General features: G+C 42.8%; 2 protein-coding genes across 9 annotated transcripts in view; both read right to left on the bottom strand.

The window, feature by feature from the left end:
• Positions 1 to 4,669, bottom strand: part of si:dkey-49n23.1 (semaphorin-3D) — a 120,358-nt gene extending 115,689 nt beyond the window's left edge. For 2 of the 4 annotated variants that reach the window (XM_020044930.3, XM_029113890.2), the window contains exon 1: positions 4,494 to 4,669. The gene's annotated coding sequence lies outside the window, so the exon portion shown is untranslated. The remainder of the gene's footprint in view (positions 1 to 4,493) is intronic. The other 2 variants (XM_020044931.3, XM_020044932.3) reach the window with 2 other exon arrangements.
• Positions 4,670 to 4,816: 147 nt separating this feature from the next.
• ssuh2.1 (ssu-2 homolog, tandem duplicate 1) overlaps positions 4,817 to 15,413 on the bottom strand; it is a 31,786-nt gene continuing 21,189 nt past the window's right edge. The window contains exons 4-12 of one of the 5 annotated variants that reach the window (XM_029113892.2): positions 14,032 to 14,161; positions 13,877 to 13,937; positions 9,806 to 9,930; positions 9,549 to 9,611; positions 9,132 to 9,276; positions 8,956 to 9,048; positions 7,301 to 7,406; positions 6,045 to 6,152; positions 4,817 to 5,791 (exon numbers count right to left, since the gene is read on the bottom strand). In XM_029113892.2, the coding sequence (XP_028969725.1) occupies positions 5,629 to 5,791; positions 6,045 to 6,152; positions 7,301 to 7,406; positions 8,956 to 9,048; positions 9,132 to 9,276; positions 9,549 to 9,611; positions 9,806 to 9,930; positions 13,877 to 13,937; positions 14,032 to 14,161 (994 nt within the window). In that variant the 3' untranslated portion in view covers positions 4,817 to 5,628. The other 4 variants (XM_029113893.2, XM_029113896.2, XM_029113895.2 and 1 more) reach the window with 4 other exon arrangements.

Genomic DNA, 15,413 nt, shown 5'->3' on the forward strand with positions numbered 1-15,413 from the left:
AACCAAATCAATGTTCTCCAAACAGCGTTACTGTCAACGATGAACCAAATCAATGTTCTCCTAACAGCGTTACGGTCAATGATGACACAAATCAATGTTCTCCTAACAGCGTTACGGTCAACGATGAACCAAATCAATGTTCTCCTAACAGCGTTACTGTCGACGATGAACCAAATCAATGTTCTCCTAACAGCGTTACTGTCAACGATGAACCAAATCAATGTTCTCCTAACAGCGTTACTGTCAACGATGAACCAAATCAATGTTCTCCTAACAGCGTTACTGTCAATGATGACACAAATCAATGTTCTCCTAACAGCATTACTGTCAACGATGACACAAATCAATGTTCTCCTAACAGCGTTACTGTCAATGATGACACAAATCAATGTTCTCCTAACAGCGTTACTGTCAATGATGACCCAAATCAATGTTCTCCTAACAGCGTTACTGTCAACGATGAACCAAATCAATGTTCTCCTAACAGCGTTACTGTCAATGATGACCCAAATCAATGTTCTCCTAACAGCGTTACTGTCAACGATGAACCAAATCAATGTTCTCCTAACAGCGTTACTGTCAATGATGACCCAAATCAATGTTCTCCTAACAGCGTTACTGTCAACGATGACCCAAATCAATGTTCTCCTAACAGCGTTACTGTCAATGATGACACAAATCAATGTTCTCCTAACAGCATTACTGTCAATGACGACCCAAATCAATGTTCTCCTAACAGCGTTACTGTCAATGATGACACAAATAAATGTTCTCCTAACAGCGTTATGGTCAATGATGACACAAATCAATGTTCTCCTAACAGCGTTATGGTCAATGATGACACAAATCAATGTTCTCCTAACAGCATGTCCACCAGTTGTCACCATAACCTTTCACTGAAATTTTAGTTTAGCGTTTTCTGTTGATATTATCATGACCCTGTGTGTGTGTGTGTGTGTGTGTTTGTGTGTGTGTGTGTGTGTGTGGGCACGCATGTTGTTTTTACAATTCCTTCATAAAGTACCAGTCACGACAACTCCACGATTTATGATTCAGTGACAATTAATATGGGAGGACCAGAACTTTTTAACCGTCTCATGCAGACTATTCTTCCGATCCTTCAATCTGCCTTTTTTTGTGTGAGCTTGGTTTCCTCAACTCTAACATGATCCAGCCACTCTTCACATTCCATGATTATTCTCTGCGGCCGTAACAGGCAGCCTACAGATCTGCCTAGAGAGAGGACACTTGTGCCATTCTGATTGGGTGGTCTGTGTCCTCCTTCTCCTCTCCTTCTCTCTCTCTGTCTCTTCCTTCTCTCTCTCACAGACACACACAAAGAGGAAACAGCAGGGAGGAAGGAACAAAAAAATAAAACACAGCGGGTGTAACAGCCCAACCAACAACCACAATGACCCTCTTTCACAAAGTCTACACATCCATATAACAAGCACTTGCTAATGTTATTTCACCTTGCCAGTACAGGCTTTGTTTACACACACACACACACACACACACACACACACACACACACACACACACCACTCCTGAGAACATCCAACTTCCCCTGTTAACAGCCAGTGAGACCTTCTGGAAAGCATTCCCATAGCCCAGTGGACCCCTCCCCTCCTCAGCCCAGTGGACCCCTCCCCTCCTCAGCCCAGTGGACCCCTCCCCTCCTCAGCCCAGTGGACCCCTCCCCTCCTCAGCCCAGTGGACCCCTCCCCTCCTCAGCCCAGTGGACCCCTCCCCTCCTCAGCCCAGTGAACCCCTCCCCTCCTCAGCCCAGTGGACCCCTCCCCTCCTCAGCCCAGTGGACCCCTCCCCTCCTCAGCCCAGTGGACCCCTCCCCTCCTCAGCCCAGTGGACCCCTCCCCTCCTCAGCCCAGTGGACCCCTCCCCTCCTCAGCCCAGTGGACCCCTCCCCTCCTCAGCCCAGTGGACCCCTCCCCTCCTCAGCCCAGTGGACCCCTCCCCTCCTCAGCCCAGTGAACCCCTCCCCTCCTCAGCCCAGTGGACCCCTCCCCTCCTCAGCCCAGTGGACCCCTCCCCTCCTCAGCCCAGTGGACCCCTCCCCTCCTCAGCCCAGTGGACCCCTCCCCTCCTCAGCCCAGTGGACCCCTCCCCTCCTCAGCCCAGTGGACCCCTCCCCTCCTCAACCCAGTGAACTCCTCCCCTCCTCAGCCCAGTGGACCCAGGCCCCTCCCCTCCTCAACCCAGTGAACTCCTCCCCTACTCCGCCCAGTGGACCCAGGCCCCTCCTCTCCTCAGGGAACAGGCAGGATACAGTCCAGCAGTAAAGGTGGGTGGTTATACTATTAGCCTGTCTGGTTCAAATCACAACCGCAGGATTTAAAGACTTTTCAAAACAACTCTAAGTACCCATAGGGTATATAAACACGGATCTGCAAGTAATTCACCAAATCATTCTCCATGCTGTAACAAGAGAAAATTATCCCTGTTTCCTTTGTAGTGTTCTGGCCAAAAGGAGTGTACTATTTAGGAAATAGGGTCTATTTGGGAACTCGCAATATTGCAGTAATTGTATATTCTGTCAAAACTGTAGAGAAAGCTGATACATAAACTAGTATCCAAATGAATGTGAGTGTTCTACATATAGGGCTTATAAAATAATAAATAAATAATAACAAATAATAATACTAAGCTCAGAAATAAAAACACCATCAACACAGTCAATAATACTAACAATAATTTGAAATTAGAACATCAAGATAAACGACAGAGATATTTGGGAAAGAAACACACATCCTTCCTTTTTTCTCATTACAGTGAAGACCAGTAGTACATCCGTCTCTCTCCCCTCTGTCTCTCCCTTCTCTCTCCCTCAATCTCTCCCTTCTCTCCCCTCTGTCTTTCCCTTCTCTCCCCCCGTCTCTCCCCCTCTGTCTCACCCTTCTCTCTCCCTCTGTCTCACCCTTCTCTCTCCCTCTGTCTCACCCTTCTCTCTCCCCTGTCTCACCCTTCTCTCGGGACCTAGACAGGTATGGACAGTAAACCACCCGTCAACAGCACATTTTACAGTCACTGTGTTTCAGCAGAACTACAAAACTGCTGTCTTCCTTACGGACCCAGAGATCCATGTTCCTGCAGTGTTTAGACAGTAAGAACTCATTCACATCAACCTTGACCTCAACACCTTTTCCTGCCCACGTTTCCCCAGATAGGTAATACAATAGGTTTTATAGGCAAGGTTAAACATTTAATGGCTGTTTAACTGATTATATTTCAGATTTACACTCTGACTGTAAGAAGTGAACTGGATAAGATCAACCTATAATCCTGACATCTCAACCTCTGTTGTTCTCCCTATGTCCATGTCTCTGTTTGCCTATGTCCATCTGTCTGTGTCACTATGTCCATCTCTCTGTTTCTGTTTCCCTATGTCCATCTCTCTGTTTCTGTTTGCCTATGTCCATCTCTTACTCGTCATCCTACTCCAAATAGCTTAACCTATGTATCCTTCCCATCTCTTTGTTGTTTCTGAATCTTTAAATACACCATCCCAGACAGTAGGCGGAGGACCGACTGCTACTTACGTCACACTATTATATTCCAGAGACACTGAGATCGCCTCAATGCATATACGCACGCAGTCATTGAAGGGAGAGCAAAGACAATGCAGACAATCTCAGACGGAAGCCAGTGAGAGACACTTTAAACTACATAACAGGATGCAATAGAGACAATCACTGGACATTAGTCACATCAGACTGTGATATTGTTGGTAGAGGTTCAGCCATAGTCCATAGTGGACTACCCCTGAAAAGATTCTACATATTAATAAGGTGACCTTTCAGTATTTAGCATGTCAGACATCACTTTCCATTGTAAAGGCTACCCCACTCAAAGGTTTTAATTCATGACGGCCTTACTCATATGAGCCATAGTACTGATAGAAGACAGACTTCAATAAACCCACAGCTCAAAAGAAATGTGTTTTTGGTGAGTCCACCCACTCCACCTGCTCAGGGAAGTGGCTTATGCCAGTCAAAGGAGCTCATAAATGGAACTTTAACTTGAAAATAACTACCTGGGAAATTCTATAACAATTCGATTAAGAAATAGGTAGGTAGAGAATATCTAAAATAAATATAAATATAACGAAGACATCCCTTTAAGCTTCTTACATCTTATAAATCTTCAAAAGACTGCTTGAAAAAACTAGGAACTAAACCAATCAGCTCCTAGTCAATTACCGACAGTAAGCTTCTCAGTTACACACAAACTACAATATATATTTTTCTTACACATTTCGGCTATAAACAGAGCTAGAAAAAGTTGTAAAAATAAGTATATTAGCAGTGTGTGGTTTGAGGCCATTTGCAACTGCAACGCATCCGCTGCTGATTTATATTACATTTATAGACTTCACTAAAGACAATACATACATCTTCCCATAGTCTGTTAAATTTAGCCGATGAGGAGTTAAGTCTTGGTATTCAACGTTATCAGAAAGTACTATCGCAACTCACCAGAATCTCTACTGTTGATTATTTCTTGCGATTAGTTATTCCAGTCCAATTCGACCGTGGCCGGGGTCTTGGTTTATAGTATAGAGAAGCGGTCTAGCACTGTGTTTGAGAACGCTTAGTGACGTGAGGTGTCTCCACGTTGTCTCCTTCCACACATTGTAAACAAACCGCGCATGTTGGACTCAGATGGCAACTCCTCCCGTCTCCGGTTCTACTCAGTCCTCTCTTGCCAGTAAAATACGAATCGTTTCAGTTGTGACGCACGTCGGGTGGGAACAATCTGTTAGTGCAGGTGTAACGAGCATACGATTGAATGCAAAAATAACTTGCCTGGACAAATAATGAATTCTCCACATTTCCTCAACATGAATAAACCGGAAACTTTATTTAACAAGTTATCCCACCGTTCCAGTTTCAAACAATTAACAATACAACAATTCAAAATAAAAAATAGAATACTGAAATGTAGGTTGTATAAAAAAAAGGTATTGTTAGTTGTGACTTCTTTTCATGCAATATGTTATAGATTCATATAAAACTTCACAATGGCTTCTCCTCTGATGTCGGAAGAGCTTGGTGGAGGACCCAAGACATGACCACGGAAATGGAATGATTCTTATCATTCTATTTAAATAACTATGGAGGTATAGTCTATACATCTACGATCTCTCACATCATCATCACCACCAAATCATCTTCTTCGAACCAGTAAAAAGGGTAATGTATTAAAGTGTGTAGGCACTAAATGTCTGAAATGTATATTGTAGCCAACTCACTGTGGATGTCAGCAACAACTGACTAACATTTTAGATGTATTCCAAATTGGATATGCTACAGAGTTACACAGACGCACAAGAAATGTACAAATAAAATATTCCATCAACGATTTCATAGACTTGGGCATATTATAAAATTTAAATGAGGCACTGTTACAATGGCTATCACCTAAATGCAATATTACAAAGGTAAAAATGTCAGTTTAGACTTTGATTGAATCAACTTCAATTTCTCTACACTCAATAGCACAACATAGTGGTTACACATTCATAGAATACATTACAAGTTCCTTATTACAATGCCTATACAACAATACACTTACAATGCAATAATAATTTGATGGACAATACATCTGTTGCTACGCATTCAGTGTGAGATGTTTGCATTTACAAAAGAACACAAGCAGAGGGATATTTTGGAGTGAAAACCTTATTTTCAAGACCATAAACAAAGAAGTCGTAGTCTTTTCCAGCGTAGGAATAGAAGGCGTGTGTGATAGGAACCAGTTCGATGGTTTGACGCTGAGAAGAACACACATAAACACAGAATTACTGTCCGTACCCATTAAGAAGTTCCAGTTGATCAGCCACTCAGACCTGTTCTGGGTGGGATACTGACCCCTAGTGGGGGCTGAAGACATTTGCACTAGTCAATATCCGCAGTATAGAGTAGCACTGATCTAGGAGTCGTTTAGCATTTCACAATTAAATATATTAGACAGAGGGACCTTATTTCAGATCATCAACTCTGAGAAGCTTTATACAGATAACTGACCTGTTGCAGGATACGACTGACAGCAGAGAACTGACTGTGATGCTCCTGTGACACTTTCCTGGAAGCCTCACAGATCTCCTGGTCAGGAAAGCCCATGATGGGATACACCTGGGGGAGGGATTCCATGGAATGAGGGCTTTAATATGATTGATTTGACTTACAGTATATTATATTAAATATCACTCTATAACTTAACTGGACAATTCACTAAATTCACTTCTGGGACAAATGTGAAATCATGCCTCACTCGACATGCTCACACCTATCCTGTCCAGGACATGACTACGATGGGCTAAGACGTGACTATGATGGGCTACGACATGACTATGATGGGCTACGACATGACTATGATGGGCTACGACATGACTATGATGGGCTACGACATGACTATGATGGGCTACGACATGACTATGATGGGCTAAGACATGACTATGATGGGCTACGACATGACTATGATGGGCTACGACATGACTATGATGGGCTACGACATGACTATGATGGGCTACGACATGACTATGATGGGCTACGACATGACTATGATGGGCTACGACATGACTATGATGGGCTACGACATGTCTATGATGGGCTACGACATGTCTATGATGGGCTACGACATGACTACGAGGGGTTAAGATCGATGACATAATGAATTTCACTAAGTAACAGGATATTAGCCCAAAACCAGTTTGCCTCTGCCAGGAGAATGAGACTCAGCCATTGATGGATCTTTGTAAAAGACAATGACCCCAAAATACATCAAAACCAACACAAAAATGGTTGCTGGACCTCAAAATATAGTTTTATCTCAGTCTTTGGACTTCAATCTAATTGAAAACCTGTGGTCAGAACTGAAGAGGGCAGTCAAGCTCAAACCTAAAACATGTGCAGCATGGAGGAGTGGCCAGTCATCCCTCGACAACTGTACACCAACAATGTCTGGCATTACAGGAGAAGAATCAGTGCTGTTAAACACTCTCCAGCAGAGGCTTTATCAAATATTGATTGTAAGGGTGCTAACACCTTTGAAGCCTTTGTTTTTCAGAAATATATCATACAAGTCATTGAAATGTTTTCTGTTTGAGAAGTTAGGATTTTGAAATAATAGTACATGGCTCCCCCTTATGTTGAGCCCAACATATGAGTTTGTGTTGTTTATTATTAGCATTCACTTTTTTTGCATATAGACATACTGTATATACAGTATGTAAATAATGATAATATACACACATACACAGTATATACACAGACATCTTTACCAGAACATTTTCATCCACAAAGAATGGATCCCCTGACACCTTCTCAAACTTCTTGAGAGGGAATTCGGGCAGCCGGTCTGGTACAAACTCGACCACGTGGTTCCTCCTTTAGGATAGAGAAGCAACAGGATGCTACTGTTCCTTTGATTACACAGCAGCTAGCCAAACAAGAACGGCAGTTATCTCTAAGTCCTCCACACGAGTCTATTAGCTTGCGGGTGATTGAATGTGTTCATGTCATTATGTGTCGCCTAATTCCATTATATTTGTGCTAGCTGCACCATATTTCTTTTACTGTGTTCAGCATAATCTTGCGAACCAGGCGATATAAGCCATTACGGTACATCCATCACCAAAATGCGTAATTTGTGGTATTTCTGCAGAAGTGGCCTAATGAGAAAGAGGTTATCAAGACGTCACTAAATATTGAACCCAATGAAAAGCATGTTAAATGTCAATCAAAAGGGCAAAGCCGGGGAGACGCGCTTGTCATCGCCATTTCACTCACACACAGAACATTTGGTACTATCAATTCTGTCCAGAGTAGTCAATAGCGGTTCTCTTGTCACATGGATAATCGCCATGCCCAAATGGTTGGAGATACAAACATTATTAAGTCCATTCGAATCAGGAGATTCTCTTGAACACATAGAGGGGTTTACTATCACCCAAAAGACAAGCTAAGGAGAAAGTGAAAAATCACACTCACTCGGTGCATACGGACCTTAAAAATGACCAGTAAAAAGAATACTAAATATTTATGGCTTTGCTCTAAGATATCCACCGGCTGATATACGGTCAGAGTAAGCTGTCCAAGGCTTTGTTTGATCACATGCAAAGCTTTTTGCAAAATGCAAGCGCCCACAGTTCTCCAATGGGCTGCATTGGCAGAGGTGGTACAGCAGGTTGTGTTGGGGACTTATAAATCGTGAGAGGTGGTACAGCAGGTTGTGTTGGGGACTTATAGATGGTGAGAGGTGGTACAGCAGGTTGTGTTGGGGACTTCTAGATGGTGAGAGGTGGTACAGCAGGTTGTGTTGGGGACTTATAGATGGTGAGAGGTGGTACAGCAGGTTGTGTTGGGGACTTATAAATGGTGAGAGGTGGTACAGCAGGTTGTGTTGGGGACTTATAAATGGTGAGAGGTGGTACAGCAGGTTGTGTTGGGGACTTATAGATGGTGAGAGGTGGTAATATAGCATTTAGACTGGTTTAAAAAAGATTTCAGTTGAAACAACACTATTTATTGTTGGTCAAATGATTCGTTTGATTGTGTCCCGTGATACTTTCCTTCATCATCCAAAACATTATTAAGGATTCGTAATAACTTGAATGGTAAGAAAGAAGGGGGATGCGAACCCACATTCCACCTTATCTCCCTCATCTTTTGTCAATGTCACACTTAAATTATAACTCAGGATAATCTCATCTAAAAAACAGAAAAATACTACGCAAACACTAAACATGTGAAATGTATAAGAAGTGTCCAAATGTGAAGCTGTTGATTTTCACAGTACAGTAGACTACAATAAAACAATAGACTATAGTACACTACAGAACAGTGGAGTACAATAAACACAGCAGAGTACAGTAGAGTAGAACACTAGACTACAATTGACAACAGTAGACCAGTACAGTAGAGTTGAGGTCAGTACCATGTGATGGTGAGCTGAATGAAGTGCAGAAGGTTTCGGTTTCCCTGGCAGGTGGGGCAGGTATTGTGGCCATGTCCATGACAGAACGTACATCTGGAGAGGAGACATCAATCAATCTCCCAAACATGGAAATTAATCTCCACTAAATGTATAGTGTGAATGTAGGAGTCATCTACTTTTTTCTTCCTCTCCCCTGACAGCTGGAACATCTGTTGTTGGCGTTCCTGTTGTTGCGGCCACGGCCAGTGATCCTCCGCCCGTGTCCTTGGCAGAATGGACATCGCTTCTGAAGAATATACAGAAGAAAGTCCATTCATGCACCTGAATCAAGGAAAATAGGTTTCCCATATGACAACTCTGGGTATTAACTACTTGTATTTTATAACTTAGCAAGTTGTTGTGGACTAAATTCTGGACTACACTTTTTGACAAAATCTGAAATCATGCTTCACTTGACACGCTCACACCTGCCCTGTCTATTGAGAACAGAAGTCAGACAGACAAAAGTTAGACAGAAAGACTAGCATATTGAGAAAGGGAGCGGAAGCAGAAAAGAGAAAGTTTGAGAAATGGGATGAGGAGTTGTTTCTTACATTTCCCCTCCCAGCACAGTGTGTGCAGCGTGTCCTTCCGCAGCCATGGCAACGGTGACAGGTCTGAAACAACCACAACATTAATGAGGAGAGTAACACACAAACGGGAAAGTCCAAACATACGTGCAATACAGAAAAATGTCACACCAACCCCATTTGAATGTTTGAGTTGAAACATTTATAAATGACTGAAAAGTATTGTAAGTATTGGATGGCTTTTGTGTAAAATCCTGACCAGAGGTGAAGAGTAGACGTACCTTCACAAAGGAGGAGTGAGGGACGCGCACCTTCAGAGTAACATCAGTGTACCTCTGAGGCTGTTGTACTGGAACATCCCAGGGGGGGGGGCTCCTCCCACACTGAGGTCCATCTACCACCTGGCCTGACAAAACACAAAGACAGAAAGAAGAAGGACTATTGTCTATCTGTGTCAGGCCAGTCACATACTGAAGGTTTTTGAATTCTAGTCAATTCAAAAACTCCTATTAAAATTATAAGTTTCTTATTAAAATACACAATTTAAAATGTGTGCACTTCCCAAAATGATTAGGGTTTCTTCCTGAAGGGGCTCAAGGTGCCCTATTATTTTTGTTAGGATTATTATTATTATTATTATTAGGGGTTCTTGCCCTGAGAGTGCTCAAGGAGCCATAATATTTTGTTATTATTATTAGTATTATATAATGATAATTATAATAATAACAATAGTAATAATAATTATATAATAATAAATATGAATATTATTATTATTAGGGATACTTGCCCCGAAGGGGCTCAAGGAGCCCCACTATTTTTGTTAGGATTATTATTATTCCTTTTTTTGGATGCACATTCCCGTGAGATGGTATGTGCTACAGACACGCCACTTTGCCCATAGGTGTATTTCGTCTGCAGGATTAATCTATTAGACTATGGGTCCAATTGAACGTACATCTGTTCTTGATGCCACTAGTGTCCAGGGGGTAGTTTCAACTCTTACAATCCAAACAAAAGGGAGGAATTCAAATATCCGTTTTGGTCTTTTTATTTGTCTCTCTTTCAACAGTAAAAACATCCATTCCTCATACGTGTCAAAGGTCTGAGTGTGCACATATCCGTTTCTGTGGGGTGTTTGGTTGAAAAGTGTTCATGCTCCTCGGCACACTAATTCTCCCCACTTTCTCACCTGTCAGCCATATATCTGTCAGCCCTAATCATAGGGGTCACCTGTCAGCCCTAATCATAGGGGTGGGGGGGGGTCCGATAGGTGCCAGATTAGAAGGTACGTACGTGGATATATGTAGGAAAATAAGAATAATAATAAGCATAATGCAAAACATAATACATGGCTCCTACAGCTATAGTAAGCAATCTAAGTTGCCCCAAAAGCCCCACTGGCATCTCCATCCCATATGACCTAGAGGTCTGAAATTCGGTGCACAGGTCCCTCTTCACGTGAGGAACAAACCTGCCTCAGGAACCCATCAAGTCCACCATCTTGGACATTCCACCACTAAAAGGTTATCTTCAGCTAGAGCAATGCGCCGACCTATATACACCTATGTACAGTATCTCACAGAAGTTGAGGAAACACTGAGGAAATGACACTTTGCTACAATGTAAAGTAGTGAGTGTACAGCTTGTAATACAGTGTACATTTGCTGTCCCCTCAAAATAACTCAACACACAGCCATTCATGTCTAACCCCCTGGCAACAAAAGTGAGTACACCCCTAAGTGAAAGTGTCCAAAATTGGGCCCAATCAGCTATTTTCCCTCCCCGGTGTCATGTGACTCGTTAGTGTTACAAGGTCTCAGGTGTGAATGGGGAGCAGGTGTGTTAAATCTGGTGTCATGTGACTCGTTAGTGTTACAAGGTCTCAGGTGTGAATGGGCAGGTGTGTTATATCTGGTGTTATCGCTCTCACAATTCCTCATACTGGTCACTGGAAGTTCTACATGGCACCTCATGGCAAAGAACTCTCTGAGGATCTGAGGAATTGTTGCCCTACATAAAGATGGCCTAGGCTATAAGAAGACTGAGCTGCAGCACGGTGGCCAAGACCATACAGCAGTTTAACAGGACAGGTTCCACTCAGAACAGGCCTCGCCATGGTCGACCAAAGACGTTGAGCGCACATGCTCAGCGTCATATCCAGAGGTTGTCTTTGGGAAATAGACATATGAGTGCTGCCAGCATTGCTGCAGAGGTTGAAGGGGTGGGGTGTCAGCCTGTCTATAATCAGACCATACGTCGCACACTGCATCAAATTGGTCTGCATGGCTGTCGTCCCAGAAAAGAAGCCTCTTCTAAAGATGATGCACAAGAAAGCCTGCAAACAGTTTGCTGAAGACATGTCCTTTGGTGTGATGATACCAGGATAAACGTATTTGGTTCAGATGGTGTCAAGCATGTGTGGCAACAACCAGGTGAGGAGTACAAAGACAAGTGTGTCTTGCCTACAGTCAAGCATGATGGTGAGAGGGTCATGGTCTGGGGCTGCATGAGTGCTGCTGGCACTGGGGAGCTACAGTTCATTGAGGGAACCCTGAATGCCAACATGTACTGTGACATACTGAAGCAGAGCATGATCCCCTCCCTTAGGAGACTGGGCCGCAGGGCAGTATTCCAACATGATAATGACACCAAACACACCTCCAAGACGACCACTGCCTTGCTAAAGAAGTGGAAGGTAAAGGTGATGGACTGGCCAAGCATGTCATCCTGATCTAAACCCTACTGAGCATCTGTGGGGCATCCTCAAACGGAATCCTCCACCAGCTTGGTGATGTCGTCATGGAGGAGTGGAAGAGGACTCCAGTGGCAACCTGTGAAGCTCTGATGAACTCCATGCCCAAGAGGGTTAGGGCAGTGCTGGAAAATAATGGTGGCCACCCAAAATATTGACACTTTGGGCCCAATTTGGCCATTTTCACTTAGAGGTGTACACACTTTTATTGCCAGGGGGTTAGACATAAATGGCTGTGTGTTGTGTTATTTTGAGGGGACAGCAAGCTACATACATACAAGCTGTACACTCACTACTTGACATTGTAGCAGTGTTGTCACATGAAAAGATATAATCAAATATTTACAAAAATGTGAGGGGTGTACTCACTTCTATGAGATACTGTATATAGCATCTTGGGACAAGTATCTAAAGATTTGGTTTAAGGATTGTTGATATCTTTAACAGAATGGCTGATATGAGCCAATAAAAATTCCTGTGGGCGTATTCTTAATTCAAATGCTTATTAATGCAACATGGTGAGGCCTACTGCAACCAAACTTAGTATATGGGGGTATATTCCCGGCCTATGGCAGGAAGGCCACCACAAAGTATCAAGCTGATCGGCCTTCATGGTGGTGCTATAATCAACAAATGTATGGGGCTCCATCGGAAATGAATGGAAGTCAATGGGGAATGAATGCGAGTATATGGAGAATGAATGGGGGGCATGTGATGGAAACAGAGACAAAGTTCTTTTGGCACATTCTAACAGTTTTATTAACTATTATGCAAATATGAGAGACGCGTCAACCGCTTACCAACATAATCGTCTGAGGAGTCTCTAACTCCATACATGAACAATCCGTATTTATTACATAGAAAAAGGGGTGTGGTAAGTTGTTGCCCATCGGTCTCATGTCAATCAAACACATGCCCTTTGTTCTATCACATGTCCTGGGCTTGACACAAGGGACATGTTGTCTTCCCCCATCTGGTTAACTTCCTCAACCCTTGAGGGAAACTTAAACCATCTAGACAACCTACAGGTCGGCAGATGATTAACCCTACAACCTACTGGTGCCGGTCAGAGGATGCCCCCCTAGGACAAACACCTGATTCCCCTCTCCTACATTCCTAAGGAACAGAAAGGACTGACACCCTTCTTTGTCTAGGCAGGAGGACATGGCCCAAATACCTAATAATCCTCTGATATTATACAGACATGTGTGGCTCAATCAAAGTAAAAATGTACATACCAGCCAATAGAAAGACCTTAGTTCAAAATTTCCATAACAGGCAACAGAGAACGAATAGGAGTCAATGGTGATTCAGTGGGAGTCTGTGGTAAACACATGGAAGTCAACGGGGAATGAATGCAAGTCTATGGAGAATGAATGGAAGTCAGTGGGGAAAACAATTAGAGTTAATGGGGAATGAATAACACTGAATTGAGGATAAATGGGTGCCATGGTGGTCTTGGAAGGAAAGGACCCCGCCATTTCTGCTTGCAGATATATTTCTAAATTAATTGGAATTGAGCCAGACTATGGTCCTTTAATAATATGACATACTAGTACATTGAGTCTGAACATCAAGGTCCTTTAACAGTATGACATACCAGTATAAGGCTCCATCTCCCAGGCACTGGATCTGGACTCAGTGTATGTCTCCAAACGATACTATAAACCAGGTTTCAAATAGTTACAAAGCGTACTGAAGAAACGTCCACAGTGCACTTTAACTTTTAAATGTCTGTTTAAACATTTTTCTTACCCGATATACTGTGACGGGTTTTAATTCCTTGAAGGTCAGATTTCTGGCAGGCTTGGTACTTTTGGACCACTTTGAGCCCACAAATTTCAGCAGAGCTTCCCTGGCCACATCCTCCGACACCTGAGGTACCCTGAATGACACAAAATAAACAGACCAGTGCCTTGCGAAAGTATTTGGCCCCCTTGAACTTTTTGACCTTTTGCCACATTTCAGGCCTCAAACATAAAGATATAAAACTGTAGTTTTTTGTGAAGAATCAACAACAAGTGGGACACAATTATGAAGTGGAATGAAATTCACACACCAGGCAGGTCCGAGATACTGTTGTCGAGAGGTTTAAAGCCGGATTTGGATAACATAAGATTTCCCAAGCCTTAAACATCCCAAGGAGCACTGTGCAAGCGATAATATTGAAATGGAAGGAGTATCAGACCACTGCAAATCTACGAAGACCCGGCCGTCCCTCTAAACTTTCAGCTCATACAAGGAGAAGACTGATCAGAGATGCAGCCAAGAGGCCCATGATCACTCTGGATGAACTGCAGAGATCAACAGCTGAGGTGGGAGACTCTGTCCATAGGACAGCAATCAGTCGTATACTGCACAAATCTGGCCTTTATGGAAGAGTGGCAAGAAGAAAGCCATTTCTTAAAGATATCCATAAAAGTGTCGTTTAAAGTTTGCCACAAGCCACCTGGGAGACACACCAAACATGTGGAAGAAGGTGCTCTGGTCAGATGAAACCAAAATCGAACCTTTTGGCAACAATGCAAAACGTTATGTTTGGCGTAAATGCAACACAAAAGACCTGAGACTGGGACGGAGATTTGTCTTCCAACAAGACAATGATCCAAAGCATAAAGCAAAATCTACAATGGAATAGTTCACAAATAAAGATATCCAGGTGTTAGAATGGCCAAGTCAAAGTCCAGACCTGAATCCAATCGAGAATCTGTGGAAAGAACTGAAAACTGCATTTCACAAACGCTCTCCATCCAACCTCACTGAGCTCGAGCTGTTTTGCAAGGAGGAATGGGCAAAGATTTCAGTCTCTCGATGTGCAAAACTGATGGAGACATACCCCAAGCGACTTACAGCTGTAATCACAGCAAAAGGTGGCGCTACAAAGTATTAACTTAAGGGGGCTGAATAATTTTGCACGCCCAATTTTTTATTTTTTAAAAAGGTTTGAAATGTACAATAAATTTCATTCCACTTCATGATTGTGTCCCACTTGTTGTTGATTCTTCACAAAAAATTACAGTTTTATATCTTTATGTTTGAAGCCTGAAATGTGGCAAAAGGTCGAAAAGTTCAAGGGGGCCGAATACTTTCGCAAGGGTACTGTAAATATAAATAAGCATTATTAATACAAACATGAA

Source organism: Esox lucius, chromosome 17 (assembly GCF_011004845.1).
Source record: "Esox lucius isolate fEsoLuc1 chromosome 17, fEsoLuc1.pri, whole genome shotgun sequence".
NCBI lineage: Eukaryota > Metazoa > Chordata > Actinopteri > Esociformes > Esocidae > Esox > Esox lucius.